At 46.1% G+C, this 20,647-nt stretch overlaps 1 protein-coding gene across 1 annotated transcript; it reads right to left on the reverse strand.

Annotated features, from left to right (window-relative positions):
• Positions 1-2,132: 2,132 nt before the first annotated feature.
• ENDOD1 (endonuclease domain containing 1) lies at positions 2,133-18,709 on the reverse strand. The gene is made up of 2 exons (XM_020809364.3): positions 18,225-18,709; positions 2,133-6,684 (listed from the first exon to the last, which is right to left on the reverse strand). Exons 1-2 carry the CDS (start codon positions 18,561-18,563, stop codon positions 5,557-5,559), a joined length of 1,467 nt encoding a protein of 488 aa, XP_020665023.3. The 5' UTR covers positions 18,564-18,709; the 3' UTR covers positions 2,133-5,556.
• Positions 18,710-20,647: the final 1,938 nt, after the last annotated feature.

Genomic DNA, 20,647 nt, shown 5'->3' on the forward strand with positions numbered 1-20,647 from the left:
TGTCTTTGGGGAGAGCTGGCCAGCGAGGTGTACTGCCAGCCCTTTTCCCCAAGCGCCTGAGCCACCGGTGCGCAGTGCCTGAGAGCGGAGCTCGCTCCTGGCCCATCCTCAAAAAGTGCCTCCAAGCCGCAAACAGCAGCTGCCGTCGCCGCCACCTCTTCCAGGGAAGCGGCTCTCTGGCTCTCTTTCTCTTGGCACCCCCAACACCAGCCTGGCCAGCGGCCGCCTCAGCACCCAGGGTACTTCCTCCTCCTCCTCCTCCTCTTTGTCCTGCTTCAGCTGCCTCGGAGGCTGCCTGGGCTCACCTTGCAGAGTTCACTCCTCTGTCGTCATGGGGGTAGCTGCTGCTGCTACTGAGTGCACCTTTTTTGAGGGGGGCTCTCAGAGGAAGGTTGCCGGACCTCCGTGCGTGTGTTTGTGTGCGCGCGCACACACCTGTGGGGAAGCCCACTCCATTCTGTTTAATTTCGCAGGTACTGATGGGGGCTTTTCTCCTTTGGCAAGGCAATTTCGTTAGTTTTTTTAAAATTTTATGTCATGCCCTCCTCCCCCCCCCGCTAGGCGGTCGTCGGTGCTCTCTCCCTTCTCCGCTTCTTCATCCTGCTGGTGGTGGTAGTAGTGAAGGAGCCGGAGGGGGTCATGGCCAGCGACAACGGCTCGTGCGCCCCTCCTCCTCGGAGCCCCAACCGGGCTAAGGAAACTCCTGGGTGGCTTCCTCAGGCTCTTGCTCCGCTTGGCAGAAAATCTGATGCGGCCCAGCCTCATCCTGACTCTGCCTCCAGCGGCCCCCAGGTAAATTGAGTTTGAGACCTCTGTTCTAGACAACAGATCAAGGAGGGCACACACAACCGTGCACACAGATACCCCTAGCAAAAATAAATGAATCCCTGGACACAAAGAACCAACAGATTCAGGAAAAGATGCAGTGTGAACTTTTGTAGACGGCCACTTGGCACTGTTCTGCATATTTTGGTATCAGCGGCCTGTTTAATACAATAGTTACTTGATATCAAGCCACCATAAAAGGAGCAAGCAAACAATCATCTGTTTTCTTCTTTCTTTTTCTGTACGTTTGTTGCTGTTTTGCCAGGAACTTGTTTGGCCCAGCCTTCATTGCTCTTATGTAGAGCTGCCAGTGAGTTGCATTACAGGTCAGAAAGAAAAAAATTAGAAGAATAGCAAAATTGAGACTAATTGTTGGCTTTTTTTTCTGGTTGACACAGAGCACATGTGTCAGAATATGTGTGAATTAAGACCTTTTGTTAGCATGGGAAGAAATTAATATTATCCATCTGCACTGACCTTCTGACTCAACCTGTCAAGCACAGATTTTTTTTGAATATGAAGGGCTAGAAATAGGACTGCAGTTTCACACACCAAGATTTTAAAAAATCTTGTAACAAAAGTCTCATATACCGTGTTTCCCCAAAAATAAGACAAGGTCTTATATTAATTTTTGCTCCAAAAAAATGCATTAGGGCTTATTTTCAGGGGATGTTTTATTTTACAGTCATGTCATCTTCTGGTTGATGCACAAGGGTGGAGGGCGGGGTTTAACTAGGGCTTATTTTTGGGGTAGGGCTTATATTATGAGCATCCTGAAAAAAATCATACTAGGGCTTTTTTTTCAGGTTAGGTCTTATTTTCGGGGAAACAGGGTATTTATTTATTGTTTTGAATTATATACTGCCCCATAGTGCTAGAGGGCTATCTGGGCAGTTTACAACATAATTATGCAAGAAACACGTTGCTCTCCAGCGAGTTAATTACTCATTTTATGACCTCAGAAGGATGGAAGGCTGAGTCAACCTTGAGCCAGCTACCTGAACCTATTAGGATCGAATCCAGGTCATGAGCAGAGGCTTGACTTCAGTACTGCAATTTAATCGCTGCACCATGGGAAGTCATATTATGATTCACTAGAATTCCAGTGTACTGACTGTTTAGCAGTAGCATTAGCCATGTGGTTTAGGGAAAATCCCCTTTATATTCCTTCTATTTTTGAATACACTGAAAATGTTCATGTCCTATCAAATGTCCCCCACAAATAGGTCCAACCTAAAAAATGGAATATAAGACATTCTTGTGAAAAACCTCACCCTACAGAAAATGGGGCCAAAAAAACCAATCTATTTGTTTTCATATATAGTATATTTATATCCCGCTCTTCGTGTCATAAAACATCTCGGAGCAACTAACAACATTAAAAATAAATACAAGTTAACAATAAATATATATTTTTAAAATCAGTATATTACAACACAGAAGATGCAGCAGCAGAGGTATAAGCAAAGAGCTAAAACAAAACTCTGTAAGGAAAATTTGCAACAAAACTTTGCCGTGAAGAGTGCCCTTGTTCACCATTTCAATCACAGTTATTCAAGAAGACTCCATTCCCTTCTCCAGTTTTTTCTTCTCATTCCCAGGCCAGGAGCTGATAATCTTTCCATGGGCACTGAGCATGCTGTGTTCTGCCTGGACTGTTTTGGGAAGCTCATCAACCCTTCTCGGAAGTGGGGGGGGGAGTTCATTTATTTTTTAATCTATGGAAACGGTCCCCATAAGCCTGCAGTTGTTTCTGTCTTTTAAGTGGATGCTACTGTTCAAGGATCAACACTCACCTTTGAACTTCAGAAACATAAGGAACAATAAAACTTCCAAAATTTAAAAAGGCTAGGCAAGTAGGAATAAATTCTTCTGGAAGCTGTCCAGAAATGGGATCTCATAATGGAAAACGCATTTATGATAGGTCACTCTCATCACCTCATTTGATGGAAGGAACTATGAAGGTCTTCATCAGTAGAAGATTTCACCAACAGAACAAGTTCATGTTGGAGAACATGGTCCCTGCATAAGGTCGCTATATAAACATCACTCTAAAGAACTGTTTTGTATATGCTGTCTATAAACAAAAGTGCAAATTTAAAAATCCTGGCCAGAATCCTATTCACTGCCCCCTCTGGTTTAACACCAGTCACATAACTTTCAATGGTGGATTGTCACAAGTTATGAAGTTAGGGTAAGCACATCCTATTGCACACCAATTGCACGACTCAGTGTATGACTGGAAATGCCTATTCTGCCTTCAAACATGTGGCAATTAGTAACTGATAGTTATGTTACTAGCATTATGGAGGCAGAGGTATGCAATAGGATTCCAACCACAGACTATTATTTAAATATGGACAAAACAATCTCATTACAGTAGGAAAGACCCTAACAAGGTGGCTTTGGTGTCTGCTCAGTCATTTCTCCAGGAGCTAATCGGTAATGGATAATTTCATGATCCCTACTGCTCATCTTTGTTAGGGTTCTTCCATTTCTAAATCTGACTTCAGACTGCAGAACCCTTTCAACAAAGAACTTCCTGTATAAAGTGCAACGTAGGGCCAGCTGATCCTTAACATAACTTGGTCCCAAATTATAGAAGATTTTAAAGCTCAAAAGCAATCCCTTGAAAACCTGAAAATATGCCATGGTCTTGGCATTCCAAGTGTATTAAAATGAGCTTGGAAAAGTTTATTTTTTGTGGACTGCAAGAATTCCCCAGCAAGCAAGGCCAGGAAATTCCAGGTAGTATGCTTCAACAAAACACCTTCTTCAAAGTCTGATTTGAAGACTAGTGGTCTGTTCTCTGTAATCCTCACTTCTATTAATTATCTAGCTGCCTCATTTTTTTATACTATGTGCAATTTCTGAAGTTGGCTTCAAGTCTTGACTTTCAATACAGTTTTTGTATTTTAATGCAGGGTGTTAAGAATAATTCAGTTTTCCCCTAAACAGATGAGGTCTGGGTGTGTTAAGATCACAGTATGCATCGTCCTCAGGAATTGAGGATTACAGAAGCCGTACTCTAACATATTAGAAAAATGTTGGGTTGGAGACAATATTTGAATCAGGTTGGCAGACCTAAGTTTTGAAAACGCTGCTACTAAAACTCAAACCCTCTGGAAAGAAAGAAAGAAGAACCTAAGGAAACTCTGTAAGGCAATCATGCTTACATAGCACTTTCCAGAGATCATCACAGTTAATGTGCCTTATCCAGTCACATTCCTTACAATGAAATAAATATTATTCCTGAGCTGGGCTACTGTGGCTGGGGAGTCTGGGATTGTTGTCCAAAAAAGCAACAGTATTGCCATTTCTTTTACTGCAGACTTGGAAACTGAGGCTGGGTGTGCTGAAGGCCAATCCATGAGTTTAAAGCAAAGGTGACATTTGAACCAGAGACTTCTTGGGTGTTCTTCAATCTCTTGGACACTGCACCATGCCTGCATTTTTTTCACACCAGAGATTCATATCCTTTAAGCTTTATTGGGGAAACAGCTGGAGATTTTTAAAAAATCATGCCACAAGAGACTTGCTTTAATTTATGTGCCCAGGGATTGCAGGGCAGGTCAATAGGGAAAGGAGAATTCCACAGTGCAAGAATGTCAAATATTTGCAATGAGACAGACTACTTGATGATCAAGCTGCTGCCCTCTTTGTCATGACACAACATTCCAGACGCATCTTTCCCAGTCCATCACCCTAAAGCCTTTGGAACCAGGAGCTGGGATGGTCTGCGCTGGTGATACAAGCTACATCTCTTAAACAAAGGAATACTCAGACGTGGTTTGCCATTCCCTTCTTCTGGCTCCTTGGGGATGAACTGGATGGAACTGAACTCCCAGCCCCTGGCTCTATAGCGAGATACCTAACTCACTGAGCTATCCAGCCAGCTAAATACAACAACTGGACAGAGCTTTTGAGCTCTCCAGGATTATTAATCAGACTGGGTAGTATAAAACCACAGAGATGGGGGAGGAAATGTGACCTGAAACCTACACAACTACCTGTGATTCATTTGCTCTTCAGCATCCACTCAGGGACTGGGTTTAGTCTCGTGTCTGACCCTTATTTCTTTCCTTCTCCCATAATTTTTGAACTACTTAATGTGATGAACGGATCGGAAGAACCCCAAAGCCTACACACTTTTGCAACATTCTGGCTGCTCCCAAAGAGAGAGAAAGAGAGAGAGATTACCTTTTAAACAGATTAATTTTTTAAAACCTGTGGATTGCATTTATTCACAGAGGATGTTTTGCTTAAGAAAAGTATTCTTCAAAATCTTCTAAAAGCTTCTTCTACTCGTTAGCTTTTTTTTTCTTTTATCCTATAAACTAGTATCAGAAAATCCAATGGACTTCCAGATATTTTGCCATTACTAAGAAACCAGTATCCATATTTTCATATACTCTATATACACATTTTCACATATCTTTGTCAAGAGGAGGACTCTGTCTTCCATATGCACACTGTTTCGTATTTCTTAAGAGACTTGACATGATGCTGGAGTGTCAATCAATCCATCAAAGGTGATGATGTTTACAATCAGTGGACTTTTAATATGCCATAAAATTCCCCTGGAGGATCATGCAGCTCACCAGAACACTGGTTCATCACCGATAACGTCACCACAATAAATACTTATAGGAACAGCTAGAGATTAGCAACATTTTTGGGAAGTATTGCTTTGTGTTTTGGGAAAGAGTGGTTCTCTGCCTCTCTCTTTTTTCAGACATCAAAAGACATCTTAGGAAGGAACTTTTTAGCTAGGTGTGAAACAACGGAATTTATGGCACACACAACAGCCGTTGTGGCATCAATCACCAGCAAGAACAACCCACCGATGCCTGAAGCGATATCTTGGAGTACTGCAGGGACGGCACCGAGAGTGTAAAAAGGAAAGGACACAATGTCCAGGATCAGACTAACAGGGACGCAAACAATTCTGTAGGCGATCATGAGGACCTGGTAGATGTTTTGCGCAATGCCGTTCAGGATGCTGACCCCCACCCGTGCCAGGTCGACAAAGACCGTGAACAGGACTGAGAGAATTCCTTTGAGGAACGTGCACACCCCGCCGACAATCGTCAGTATGAACTGCCACAGTAAACAAAAGACGTATTTCACAACGTAGACGATCAGATGGAAAACAAATTTCAACAACTTGAAGAGAGATGTAATAATGAGACAGAACAGTTTCTTCAGAAAGCCACAATCCTCCTTTGCAGTACTGATCTGCTTGCTGGTGGTGGTCTTTCTGCTTTGAGGCACCGGTTCTTCAGCCCGGATCTTTTTGGCCGACTGCAACACAAGCTCCAGCTTCTCAGGGTTGTGTCTGTCTTGACCGCAGTTGTTCTTAAAAAGCTGGGCTCCTGCCGGAAGTTTCTTTTCAAGCTCTTCCAAACTTAGATCTTCCAGACGGTGCCCCGCGGCAGCCTGCTTCATAAAGCCCACAGACCAAGCTTCAGACCCATCATCGCAGCAGGCTGCGAGCCAGAGAAACTCAGGGACCGCAACCTTGTCTTTCACTCTGACGGTGGAAGGAACAGCTCCTGAAACGAGATAGAGGTCTTTCCCATTTCCACAGTGAGGAGCCAAACTTCGGCTGACGAGGTTCTCCACCTCCCAGTGCCAGATATCCTGGAGAGGAGGGGCCACTGGGACAGCGTTGGTCAGCGTATACGTAGCTATCTGGTGGTCATCCTGGTGAAGAGAGCCGGGGTTTAGCTGGCCCCTTTCATAGCCAGAGTCCACATAATCTGCAGTGAGTGCCTGGTTTGTTCCCAAGTTATCCACTGAACCTGTAACCTCGGATTCAGGCATCATTCCTTCCAAACCATGTTTAGGATCATCTATCTGAGAGAGGAACAAAAAAGAAAAAATAATGTAGACCCAAAGCATAACAGTAAAGCCATAGTTACAATCTAAGCAATTCATTTAAAGATTGTTAAAGGACTGAAGAAGCTATTTGGATGAGTAGAAAAATGTTTCAACCTAACAAGAAAGAAATCCAGTTGCCACAACTCAACTTCCAGATAACCTCACCTGGATGATTGAGCATCTTCACAGTTTTAAAAATCACTGTCAGATTTCAAATTCTGAAATGTACATTCCTTCCCAAGGAATTTTCAGTTATATGCTACCTATTTATATGGCTCTCCACAAAAGTATACAGGGAACATCTGAATTCACCATTTTGCTATTTTGAAAGTCTAGAAATTGACTTGTAAAATATTACTAAGGCCAGAATTGAAAGCCGGCAACACAAACTATTGAGCCTTATTATTCAAATTTGTGTCACCACTATCCAAACACTAGTTAATCCATGGGCTCCTGCATGCCCGCTGAAGAAAACAAGGATACTTCGGTCTGATTCAGCAGGATCCTTTCCATGTTCTTACAACAATGTCTTTATGATGACAATGGTAGGTGTCTTCACAAAGGTACAGATAATACTAGTACATCAGCAGATTACAACATTTGTCGATAATATTATTATTCAGCAAATTATCAAATGTTTAATAAATTTAATGTTCTGTGTTCGATTACTGTTTTACTAGTTTACCTTTGAGCTGACAAATATGGATGGCTATTATGTTCCTACTGCTACACTAAACAACATTCTCAACCACTTTATGGACCCAATCCAACATGGTTAATCTAAATCAGTGGTTGTCAACTTTGAAACACTCAAGTAATCTTGGACGGCAACTCCAAGAAACCACAGAAAGCACAGCTGGTGGTGAAGGTTTCTGGGAATCGTAGTCCAAGAACACCCGAGTTACCTAATGTTGGGAACTAGTGTTCTAAATCCACTGAAGTGCACTTAATATGGCCTGTGAATGTTAACTATCACAACACACACTTATATTTGAGGAAATGAACTTGTCCACAAAAGCTCACATTAAAATTCCTCTTTAAGTTGGCACAATGATTTCGTCTTCTTTATTTTTTGTTTTATTTTGTTTCTCTCTGACATATTATGATGCAGGAACTCCTTCAGTCCTTGTCCCCTCGTGAGATGATAATCATGTGAGAGGAAGGAATGAGGTAGAGTACCTTGGTGGTGTGCATTTCGTACCCTTACTTCCATATACAGTGGTGCCTCACTAGATGATGATAATCTGTTCCACTGAAATCGCTGTTTAGCGAAATCATTGTCTAGCGAAAAGCATTTCCCCATTGGAATGCGTTGAAACCTGTTTAATGCATTCCAATGGGGAAGAATCGTCGTTGTCTAGCGAAGATTGGCCATAGGAGAGCCGCTTTGCGAACCACCGATCAGCTGTTTAAATCGCTGTCTTGTGAAGCTTAGGTCCCAAAAACACCTGTTTGCGAGCGCGGAGGGAGCTGTCAAAATTGTCGTCTAGCGAAAATCGGTTTGCGAAGCAGGGACCAAACATTTTCCAGCGAAATTCCCCCATAGGAATCACTGTTTTGCGAATCACTATAGTGATAGCAAAAAGTCAATGTCTAGTGAAAAAACTGTCATGTGGGGTAACTGTCTAGCGAGGCACCACTGTATCCTCTCCCAAGATCTGGAGCATGAAGCCTGTTCTATGCACTCAGAGGTGGAGTCATGACTGGAAAGGGTTCTAAACCAAGCAAGAAACATATACGGCACAGTCCCTTTCCGTTCTCCGACTTTCCTTCACCAATTCCTGGTTCTTTAAGTCCTTGCACTTTTCCACAAATCATTCTGTTTCTTCTCTCTTTGTTTCTTCTGCTTTCCTTTGCACGGAAGCCCACAAAGCTACTCTCTTTATAGGGAGCCTATGAAGCTAAGTTTCAGCCCCAACTGACAACTTTCCCTCCCCTCAAGAGGCTGAGCTATCAACATCTCAACAACTTTAGTCTCTGAGCACTTAAAATGTCCATACGCAGATTCTATGCCATCTCAAGCAATCTGTATCTTTACAGACGCTTGCAAAAACACCAACATGAACTATGAGGACTTACAAGCAAGTGGCTTGATATACATCATTTTGGGGGTGTTGTGATTCCACAGTCTAATTCATTCATTCATCCATCCATCCATCCATGCATCCATCCATCCTCCTCCCACTCTCGAGTCACCTCAAGAAATGTATCTGCCTCTCTAGGAGGCAAGAGGTCTCTTCCAAATGCCATTCTTGGAAGCTCACTTGTGTGTGTCATTCAGGAATGCCTCGCACCTCGCTTATGGAACAGCTCAAGTGCACGTACAAATAAATGGAATGTTAGACAGGCAAAAGACCTCATCTCCACAAGGACACTACTCTGTCAGACACTCAGCATTTCATATATGACTCGTGGTCTATGGGCCTCAATTTCCCCAAATTCCAAATCTCTCTGATGCAAATATTTAATGCTTAAACAGACAGGACATATTTCCTTGCAGTCTGAAAGCTGTGGCCTCTGACTGCTGTCTGTGATGGTTTCGTTTCCAAGCAACAACATTCTGCACATGATTAAAGACCCTCTTGTCCCTATTACTGCCTTGCACACTCTAGGACAGAACCTGCTATGAAGAAAATTATGTTTAATTCTTGCTTCTGGACTCCCTGGCAAAACTTGGTTTAAAAAGCAAAGCAGAGTGTGGTTTATATACTGCTCTATAGTGCTTAGAGGTTTTTTTGGATGGTTTACGATTTACTTACACACACTACACACTGCCCCCGCCCCCTGCAAGCTGGGTACTCAGTTTACCAACCTCAGAAAGACAGAAGGCTGAGTAAACCCTGAGCCAGCTACCAGGGATTGGATCCAGGTCATGAACAGAGTTTTGGTTGCAGTACTGCAGTTTAACCACTGTGCACAAGGCTCCTCAGGGCTACTACTGTGGGAAACAGGATAAATAGCCAGAGTTGGGGGAAAGTTCTTTCTTTTCCTGGACTACAACTTCCAGAATCCCCAGGTAGCTCTGTCCATTCTGGCTAGGGAATTCTGGTAGTTGAAAAGAATATTTTGCAGCTCTGCGCTTAATCATTGTTGTTTTCCTTTATTAAAGGCACTGGCAGAGCCTGTACTTTTGTCTACAGTGGCTTCTTTGTCTTGATCACGCTGCAATTAAAAATTCATATCCAGTTGGTAGCAAGAAGGAGTCTCTCTAGAGTTCGGACCCACAGTGTAAAGGAACATGCTCCAGTCTCTGAATGCCTCTGGTTCAGAAAGAGGAGCATTCTGAACAAGGTGGGACACATAGTCTTTCCATTCCTGGGCTTGCCTCCAGAACGCCTTTTCTAGATCAAGACTGTCAAATCCCTATGGCAACTTTCCCCAACCTGGCCCCCTCCAGATGTAGTGTGACTGCAAACCCCAGATGTGAAGTCTAACACATCTGGAGGGAGCTACGTTGGGAAGGCTACTCTATGGCTCAAGATACAGTTCTCTGATCCCCTTTTATAGTCTCCGGCTGAATCAAACAAGTAGCAGCCAAGAAACAACCCGTGTGTGTGTATGTGGGGTGGGGGTAGATAAAATAATGGAAGCCAATCCCATGAAGATAAGATTTGCTTTGCAAATGATCAGGGACCAGAGTGGAACAACCAGTTCAGTGCTACTGTTGCAATGTGAAGGCTCACTTGCAAATCCTCATCTAGACATGGTTTGCACATCGCTGTACCTCATCTGAATATATTACTGTACACTCTGGGCTGGTTCACAAATACAATGCATTGTTTTGCTTCTGTGCCTCTGACTGCCTTGACAGCTGACTCTGTGTAGAGTTGCCTTGCAGGCTTCAGCTGCCAACAAATTTCACCAGTGATAGACGAAAGCCCTACCTTTAATTTTTAGTTATGCACCAGCCTAAGTTCATACAGGCACGATGACACCTATGGTTGCATTTATGTAGTGAGAGGGCCGGCCGTATGTCGGAACCAGGCCGACGATAAGTCTGTCAAGCAGCTTCCAGGAATTCACTGCAATTCCCAGCCTAAAGATAAATGCTAAATAAGCAACACAAAGCAACTTGGGAAACCAAAGCACGCTGCAAAAATAGTAACAACTTGTTTTCCTTCCCCCAACTCTTTGCTCTGGATTTTTAGCAGTACTCAGGGCCGGAAACATTTACTGCGAAGTGATTCTCTGGAAACCCTTCAAGCTAGGACACTCCTTTCTACCTTCCTGGTACCCACTTTCCTCTACAACCTAAATAGATCAGATCGACAAGAGTCCTTTCCTTTATCCTGTGAGAAGCCAACCGACACCAACAATATCCTGAGACGGTCACCCCGAGAATGAAGTAAGATAGAAGAAGAACTATATGCCTGACAGACATCTCAGGGCTTGTGTGTCTGGGGTTTGTTTCTTCAAGATCCCACAGACTGAAGGGTGAAGCGCCGCATAAGGGCCATCGCTTCCTGCTTCCGTTTTCCCAGCCCCTGAGGTCAGAACAACCACAGCAACCCCCTCCATGTTTGTGGGAGCTGGCAGGAGGCGCAGTGCCGGGCGTTTCCTTCTAGAGCAGCCGAGCTAAGAGGGTTATCACTGCAGAGCATCCGCCGGCACCAGTGCAGGGTTAACAGCGTCATGGCTGAAGAGGCTGCAGGGCCTAACTGCCTTCCCTCACAATGCTTCTCTTGAAGACACTCTGAGGCTGCTACAATAGGACGCATTTGCAAGCAAAGAGTCCCCGGCGGTAGACTTCTCAATCCCCTCTGCCGTTTTTTGTTCCCTATTCATCGGGGACTCAATCTTCTTTCTGTTTTTTGAGTCAGAGATGGTTTGTGTACAGCAAGGGTGAGGGTGGAGGTTGGCACAAGCCTCACCTCCCTCAGGAGCCGCCCTCTCGCTCACTCTGTGGGAAGGAGCCACAGCTGTGGGCAACGTGTACGGAAACCCTGCGAAGCCTCTCAGAAGGTCGCTAGAGTTCCCAAAGCTTATGAACGTTACTCTTTGGACTTCAGCACCGAGTGCCCCCTCCCGCCACCTGCAAGCATGGTCTGTCTCACACGGGGCAACAGTAAGACCCAACAAGCTTAGCTAATGTTCTGGCTAAATCGAATAGACACAACTTAGAAAGCATCTCCAAAATCCTCTCTCTGCAACAACATGGAATTACACGGCAGATACTATGGAGGCCTAGATCTGTTGTTATTTTAATCATACGACTGGCAGTCATGGCTTGGTTTCCAAAAGTGAAATTTCAAGAGGAATTTTCCTCAGGAACACAAGGATGCCATGTTTGACCCATCCTCCCCAGCTGCGATGGGAAGAAAAGCCCCCCCCACACACACACACCATAATCAATCAGTGAGCAGGGCCAGCCCTACCATTAGGCTCCTCAGCAGCAGAACCTCGCCAGCTCTGTGTTCGGAGTCCCCTGGCCCTTTCTCTCTATGTGTGACACACAGATCCATGTATGATACACAGTCTATTTGATCCACTGCCGTGACTATATCTACTGCATCTCAGCAGGTTGGAGCATCTGGCTGCAAGTGCGAATTATGCCTCCAACCCAGTCAAGATGACCCACATCATGTGTGCTTGACAGTGTTAAGCACCCTGCCACCTATTCTACCATGGGCATGCTTTACGGAGGGACTGGTAAATGACTTCTGAGTATTTTATATCTAGAAAAATCCTGTGGAGGTTCCCCATAAGTCACAACTGACCTTACATCACATAACTATTCCATTATTATTAGTCTTGTAACAGAAGCCTCTTTTCTCTAAGATCAACTGCGGTGAGAAGAGAATTTTTGATGGGAATCAAACTTAAAAAGGAAAGGGTCAAACCACCCAAGCACCTGTAGAAACCAACTTTTAAAGAACACAGCTTCGCTCCCTTGCAGTAACATTTAGTTAGGCTTTGGTTTTTTAAAAAAGGTGGGCACAGAAAGGAGAGCAAGAGACAGCTCAGCACTGGACTATGCCTGCTGCATTCAAAATATCACAGCACCTGCTCTGGCTGATTTCAAAGACATCGTATCTCAGGAAGTAGTAAGGCAGAGCAACCGTAAGCCCTCTCCTGCACAACTTGGGAATCATCATCATCATCATCTTAAAATTGGAGAGCTGGAAGGGACCCTACGGATCATTGAGTGCAGCCCTTATCAAGGAGACACAGCCAGAAACCTAAACCACAGAGCTGTCTAGCAATTTAGAAATGTTAGGGTTTTTAAATTACATCTCCTAGAATTTGATCATGATCATGGCTAAGGGATTCTGGGAGTTGTAGTCCTTGGGTTCTTTTTTTAAGGAGAAAGGCGGGATAAAAATACAGTGTTTTAAATAAACAAATAAATAGTCCAAAAGTAAGATCTTTACTGTGGTGGAGAGGTAGAGGTTGAATAGATCCTAGCATGTCGCTAGGCTACTCTGCAGCAACTCTGTGAGTGCTGCAGTACAGACACGCCCCTGCCAGCGTCTTGAGCAGTTTAAATTCCCTCCACCTGAGCCAAGGAGCAAGCAATGACACAGCTCTGAACAGTGAGACAAGATTGTAGGTCTGGCTTTTTGCCGAAATCAGCTCATGGGCCTTGTTAACCCTGTCCTCACAGGCTACAGCCTTTCTTTTGCAGCCTGTGTCAACATTGCTGTCGATTTGGCCACATAAGAGCACAGAAATGTTAGTTCTGTGATACCTGACATGGGGATGTACATTCCTGCTTGTCTTACCCTTGCACTCAAGGACAAGAAATGGCAACGTTTTTCTCCCTACCAGAAAGGATGATGAAGTGTTTCCTGGAATTTTCAGTATGGTTCTCGCATTAGTAAAAACGCTATTTTGCACAAAGAGTGTCCACATTTGCACAAAACTGTCAGGCTTTCATGCAAAATCACACAATTTACTAACTGGCTAAAATTGGGATAACTGCTGCTTTATTTAAGAATGTGAAGCACTGGATGAGTTTCTGGCATCTTTCCTAACAATCAGTTTGTTGCATGCATAGGTATAATTTGTTTCTCAAAGGACAGGACACCAGAGACACTTTACACTGAGACCCTGAAAGAGGAAATTGAGTTCTTTGTTTCCTTCTTGGCTGGAAGTAAAGAATCTCAAAGAGCTGACTTTGGTCCTTTCAAAGAGACAGGTGGGATAAAAGTAAGTAAACAAAATACATAACATTCCTCTTGCAGGTGAGTCCATGGAGGAGAAATTTAGTGAGTATTCTTTTTATACCTAGCCCAGAGCTACAACCAAAATGGGAAAAATTTAGCTGGTAGGATATAATTTCCTGGTGCTCTATAGAGATGCAGTGATGGGGGAAAATATTTTACTACTGTCTCTGATATTTGTCTTGGAAGAGGTAAAGGAACTAAAGAAATATATTAGCTATGCCACCAAAGCTATAAGATGTTAGGGAAGGCACAGCTACCTCATTTCAGACAGCAAGATAACTCTACAGACTAATATTGAGAGTCCATTAGCAGACCATGGCTTCCTATTTCATTCCTAACTAGTCTTATCTTCCTTGGCCTTCCTTCCTTGGGGATCTGAAGTTACATCATTACTACTCTTCTACCTGGCTCAAGAACAATCATGGTAGTGGTAAGCAATTGTGGCCATCCAGAGAATTTAGAAAAACACCTCTCATCATCCTTCACTTCTGGCTATGCCAACTAGAGCTGATGCAGACCAAAAGCATCTCACTTGGTGACCTGGGGTCAGTCACTATCACTTAGCCAAACCTACCTCACAGGGTTGCAGGGGAAACGAAAACAGGTAAGGGGGTAACACTTGCTGCCTTGAGCTTCCCGGATTTATATAAAAACGAAACTGAAGAAAATTAGGAGTTAAATCTGTGCCTTTGCTAGACCACTTCAGACCTTAGTGGGGGTTATTATGGTGGGATGCCCAAACTCACACATGTGTACACACAGGAATTGACCGTTAAGTCACGGAAAACCATCTTATCCAAGAGAGGAGTAGACAAGACCTCTGCTCCCTACACTCTTCACATAGACACACAGCAGGCAATGAAGGCCTGGCTGATCTTAAAAAGATGCCAGCAACCCATCCAGTGCTTCAAATTCTTAAATAAAGGGGAGGGGCAGGGGATGTTGTCCCCTGGAAAGCTCAGTCAAGTCAGTCCTTAATTCTCGGCTGCAACAGTACAGCCCAGAAACAGGTTCATCCCTTGAATAAGGGGTAGGCCTAAGGTTTATCATACCTGTTCTAAGAATGAGGCTCACATTCATTGAGGTTTTCTTCTGTAAGCTTTATGAACTTTTGTAACTTATATCTATTTACACACACAAACAAGCACATATACATATGTACATACATACTATGCTTTGGTATCATAGCCAGTATTTCTTTAGTTCCTGTACCTCTTCCAAGACAAACATCAATATGTATATATGCTCAGACGCTCACTGTTGGTTACTAAAAAAAACACCAAGTGTTACAACTTTGAACTACTCACTGGAGAGGGAAATAATGCTCCATCCTTTTGGTCTGGTTTAAAAAATAATACTGAAATAACAGACTATACTTCCACAAGGAAACACTCAACCCTCCACAGAGAATAGAGGCTTATTCCAGAAGGGTTTAGAATTTTTGACCAACTACACATATCCTCTAATAATAGATGTTTACAAAACTGTAAGAGTGTGTGTCAGTGTCTTAACAAAGGAATGATTAATTATCACTCCATTTGTAACCTCCCCGTGGATTTCTAAGGCAATTTAGTATGTCTGAAGTACCTGTAGGCCCACCTCTTTTCTTTTTCCTCCCAGAGAGTAATAGGTATAAGTGGACGATGTTAATTATGCATTCCTGCCATCGCAATCATTTCTGGAGCTGTGGGATTTTGCTTCCTCCATAATTATTCCTACAGCATCCTTAACTTAAGTATAAGCTACAAGTCTCTGCTTAATTTATCCTGCCAAGCAATAGTCCTACACAGGAAATCAGGCAGAGTGTGGGGGGTGAAAAAGTAACTTGCAAAAGCTATTTCTAAGCAGGCACAGGAATAGGGGCACTACAAAGGGGCTCCTTACTTTACACAGCAATACAGTACTTTGACAACACTTCAGACACACCATCTGGACACAGAGATTATTTCCCACAGCAAACTGAGAAAGCATAAATTTCAATACACAGCACACACATGCTCAGGCACGTACTGGTAGATGTAACATAGACACCAGGTGAACAAGCCATTTGACTGCTATATAAAGCAGTGGTATTTTAAAATAAAGCCTTGCCTGGCATGCAGCAAGGAAGGCCAGAGTTCTGAATTAAAGACAGGGAGCTCTGGGTTCAAATTCCTGCTGGATGCCACTATTTTCCAACCTAATCTAATTCACAGGAGCATCGTGAGTGTCCCATGGAATATTGTCCTTCAAGGATTGGTCCTACCATTAGGCAAAGTGAGCCAGCCGCCATAGGTAACAAATGATGGAGTGGGGACTATGATATTAGTCTCCCAGTTGTTCCTCATGAACTCTTCAGCAGCTTTCCCTCACCCCATTAGAGCACAGAGTTGGGCCTGCCTCGGTGCCACTCCTGTGTCTTCAAAACTAGCCTGCCATGTCGAGAGTGATGGAAGACCCTATTCCATTGCTAACACTGAGGTAAAAATCAATTGCCAGTCCAACTTCCATATGGAAGCCATCTTGGTCTTTGCCTCAGGGAGCAAAATATCTTGAAACAGCCATGCCAGCATGAGCTTTTCATGGGATATACATATACAGTGGTGCCTCGCTAGACAGTTACCCCGCATGACAGTTTTTTCGCTAGACATTGACTTTTTGCAATCACTATAGCGATTTGCAAAACAGTGATTCCCATGGGGGAATTTCGCTGGACAATGTTTGGTCCCTGCTTCGCAAACCGATTTTTGCTAGATGACGATTTTGACAGCTCCCACCACACTCACAAAACAGGTGTTTTCGGGACCTAAGCTTCGCAAGACAGCAATTTAAACAGCTGATCGGCAGTTCGCAAAGCAGCTTTCCTATGGCCAATCTTCACTAGACAACAACGATTCTTCTCCACTGGAACGCATTTAACAGGTTTCAATGCATTCCAATGGGGAGATGCTTTTCGCTTGACAATGATTTTGCTAAACAGTGATTTCAGTGGAACGGATTATCATCGTCTAGCGAGGCACCACTATAGTAAATATATAACCAGAGACACCAGCAACATGAACCTGTTGCCAAATATTCTGACCCTCTGTCACCTCATAATGCTAATGAAACTCACTAACAGGTTTGGGCCAGTTGCTCTTGCTCAGCCTGAACTACCTCACAGGACAGTTGTGAGAATAAAAGTTGGATGGAGAAGAGCTAACTGGAAGAGAGGACGATTATAAACTGTCGTTAGCAGATGAATTGTAAAACAGTTGGACACCATGCAGCCTGACACTGTTGTACAGTACAGATAAGAATTCATCAGAGCTGCTGGTTGGCTTGGCCACCATGGTGGGGGTGGGGCAGGGTCCCCAAGACGTCCTTCCAAAATATTGTGCATCCTTTAGGTAGGAGACAAATCAGCCGAGACAGGAGGCGGCTGCATTCAGCTGCAGGATGGATGAAGGAGTCTGGCAGCTGGAACCGAAACTGCGTCTTCTGCCACTCAAGACAGCACTGTGGCTGCCACACCCACGAGAAAGTAAGAAGGGATCTACTGGATCAGACCAACAACTAGAGCTAGTGGAAATGTCTCTTTTTTTGGGGGGGGGGATGACTTGTATAGTAATTATCATGTGCTGCCAAGTCAATTCTGTCTTCTGGCGACCCTTTCATGGTTTTCCAGGTAGACAATTCTCAAGTTTGCTATTCCTTCCTTCTTGGGCATCCGGCGCAGCTTGCCCAAGGCCACACCGGCTGGCTCTCCTCCTAGGAGGCACAGAGGAGGATTGAACTCCCAGCCTCTGGCTCCACAGCCAGAGACCTAAACCACTGAGCTGTCCAGCCAGTTGGGAGAACTACAACTCCCAGAGTATCCCAGGCAGCGAGTGCCCTGTCCACTGAGCTCTGCATCGGCCTGCGCACGGCATCCAGCATGTCGTCTCACATCCAGTAACCTGATGCTGGCAGGGGTACTCCAAATGCTGCCACTCACTCATGACATCCACCACTGGTCAATCAAGACGCCTCTGAGAAAAGCCCAGCAGGAACTGACCCAGGAATATAACAGAGCTGCTTCCTCTGGGTGCCTCCCAGGGCCAGCATTCAGGTGCTCCCTCCCCACAGATAAACTGCCCATAGCCATCATGACGTCTTAGATAGTCCCGGTGGGACTAACCTCTATGCCCTCTATATCTGATCCCCTTTTAAAGCTGCCCGAAAAACAACATCAAGCGGCAGAGAGTTCCATACCTCTATGCGTGTAACCCCAACATCGGGATGTTCGCCGGAATGCTGCCCCCGCTCCCTCCTCTGATGTTCATAATCCCCTCCATGCCCTCCACCACCACCTCCTATTCCTCCCATCCCACCCAATCCCGCCGGCCTCACCTGCGGCTCCACCAGCCACTTCTCCTCCTTCTCCTCCTCCTCCTCCTCTTGCGCCCTCGGGGCCGCTCCTGCGTAGCGAAACGCCGAGAAGAGGGGGACTTTCTCCTGCGTGCTGTAGAGGGTGGCGAAGCGCGGCTCTTGCTTGTACCGCTGGCAGACCCTGGCCAGCGGGAGGTCGGGCGAGCTGCCCGAGAACCCTTCGGGGGCCGTCCCTTGGTAGAAAAAGGCGTCGCAGTCGCCGAAGCCCGCGCCTGCCTTGCTCACCACTTCGCCCCGGGCCGAGCCCGGCAAGGCCACCCCGAGGAGGGCGGCCACAGCCAGCCAGGACGGGAGCCACATCTCGGGATCGGGCTCAAGGGCGATGCCTCCCTCTCTCTTCTCTCTCTCTCTCTCCTTCTCCGAGGCGCCCCGATGCTTGACTCGCCCAGCAAAGGAGGCGGGAAACCAACGACGGGCTCAGCGCGAAGGGGACACCCTCTCCGGACGCACGCGTGCGCTCTCGCTCGCCCGGGCGCTCTCCAACCCGAGGCTTGGGATCCAGAGAGAGAGAGAGGGAGGCAGGCGGGCAGGCAGGCAGGAGGGCGGCGGGCACGGAGGGTGTCACAGGTCCAAGCCGGGTCCGCTGCGCCCGGAGGAGGGAAGTGCTCTAGGGAAGAGCCCGGCAGGCCGGCGCTAGAAAAGCCGCCGCGCACCCGCGCCGCCCCTGGTGAGCGCTGACGTGCGCAGGAGAGGGGCGGGTGACGCACGGCGCAGCCGCGCCCAGGCGGCACTCTGCACGCGCTCAGAGTCACACGGGCCGGCCGCGTTCCTCAGGAAGGACGAGGAAGCGGTGCGGGAAGGAGGGCGGCGGCGAGGAAGGGGGAAAAAAAACATGCCGCGTTTTTTCCCCTTTAATCTCTCTCTCTCTCTCTCGCCTCCCTCATCTCTCCTTCCCTCGCCTTACGTCACGGAATCGCCATCACGGCCAGCCCAGGCTCTCTGTCTTGGTCTCTCTCTCTCTTCTGGCTCCGGGCCACGGCTGGTGTCAGAGGGAGGAGAGGGCGGCGGAGAGGACCGCATTGCAGTCGGGATCGCACAGACACACACACACACACATACACATACACACTCCCTTGGGGAACGTGTTTGCTCTGACTCAGCAAGATGTGCCTCTTCCCTTCAGGGCTTGCCGCCACCCACCAGAAAGCGCTGGAGGGCAAGCGGGAGTAAGAGGTAGAGCTGAGGCGCCGCCCTGGGAAGACCCCTAGCTAGACGACGGCTTTGGCCCAGGCCCGGTTTCTGAGGTAACCCCTTGCGGTCAGGCGCCCGTCAAGAAGCTTCCCACCTGTGGCGACTGCAGGAATTAATGGCCTCCAGAAGGTTCTGTCATTAACAGCCCTGCTCAGGTCATTCGTTCAAAGCTGGGCCACCCGGTGCCCGCTAGTGAGTCAATCAATCCCTGACACGTTTGGTCCCTCTGCTTTTCTCAGCACATTCAGAGCCTAATGCATGAGATGGTGTAGTTAAAAAAACAAACAAACAAAAAAACACCTTGTTTGCAGAATAAGGGCTGCAAGTGCACCCCTTCCACCACCTCTCCTTCTCTTCTCTGGCTTGACGTAAACACTGCAGGGACAGCACTTATCAAGAGCAGGCAAAATGCTACCTGCCGCCTGTTCTGGGACTGCAGCACCCACCGGTTCTACCCAGCACCCCCAATGGGGAGGAATGGTGGGAGGGGCAGGCAAAGTAGCATCTGCCTGCCCCTGCTTATATTGGCACCCTGAATGAACAAAGCAAGGGCTCCTGGACATTCGCTCTATGAAGGCCATTCACCTATGCAAGAAGTCATCGCTAAGCAAACAAAGGCCAGGCACACATGATCCAGGCTACGGGACCAGGGGCTGTGTAACCTCCAGCAGTGGGATTCTTACTCCCACCATCACTTGCATGTGCAAATGGTGGCGCAACCCTTGTCTGGGCATGCACGCTCTCATGCGCATGTGCAAATGGTGGTGCGGTGCTCACACGGGCATGCTGGAGAGAGCGCGCAGGTGCAAATGGGCTGTGTGGGGGTGAGTACGTGCAGGGGGTGGAGCGGGAGGTCTATCTCGGCAGCCCGGTCCCCAACCAGGCCGTGGACCAGGGGTTGGGGACCTCTGTTCTAGAGGGAACATAATAACTGATGAGGCATTAAATAACATCAAGGGCCTGCCTGTTTTGAAGGAGTTGGACAGCGAACCAAATTTAGCAGATATAAAAGTGGCCTTCGATTCCCTCACCTCTGGCAAGGCACCTGGGAAGGATGACATCCCTGTTGAAGTACTGAAGTGCTGTAAAGAGATCATCACAACTGAGCTTTATGAAATCTTTTGTATTTGCTGTAGGGAATGTGGAGTACCACTGGACATGAAAGATGCAAACATTGTCACATTGTATAAGAA

This window comes from Pogona vitticeps, chromosome 3, assembly GCF_051106095.1.
Source record: "Pogona vitticeps strain Pit_001003342236 chromosome 3, PviZW2.1, whole genome shotgun sequence".
Classification (NCBI taxonomy): Eukaryota; Metazoa; Chordata; class Lepidosauria; order Squamata; family Agamidae; genus Pogona; species Pogona vitticeps.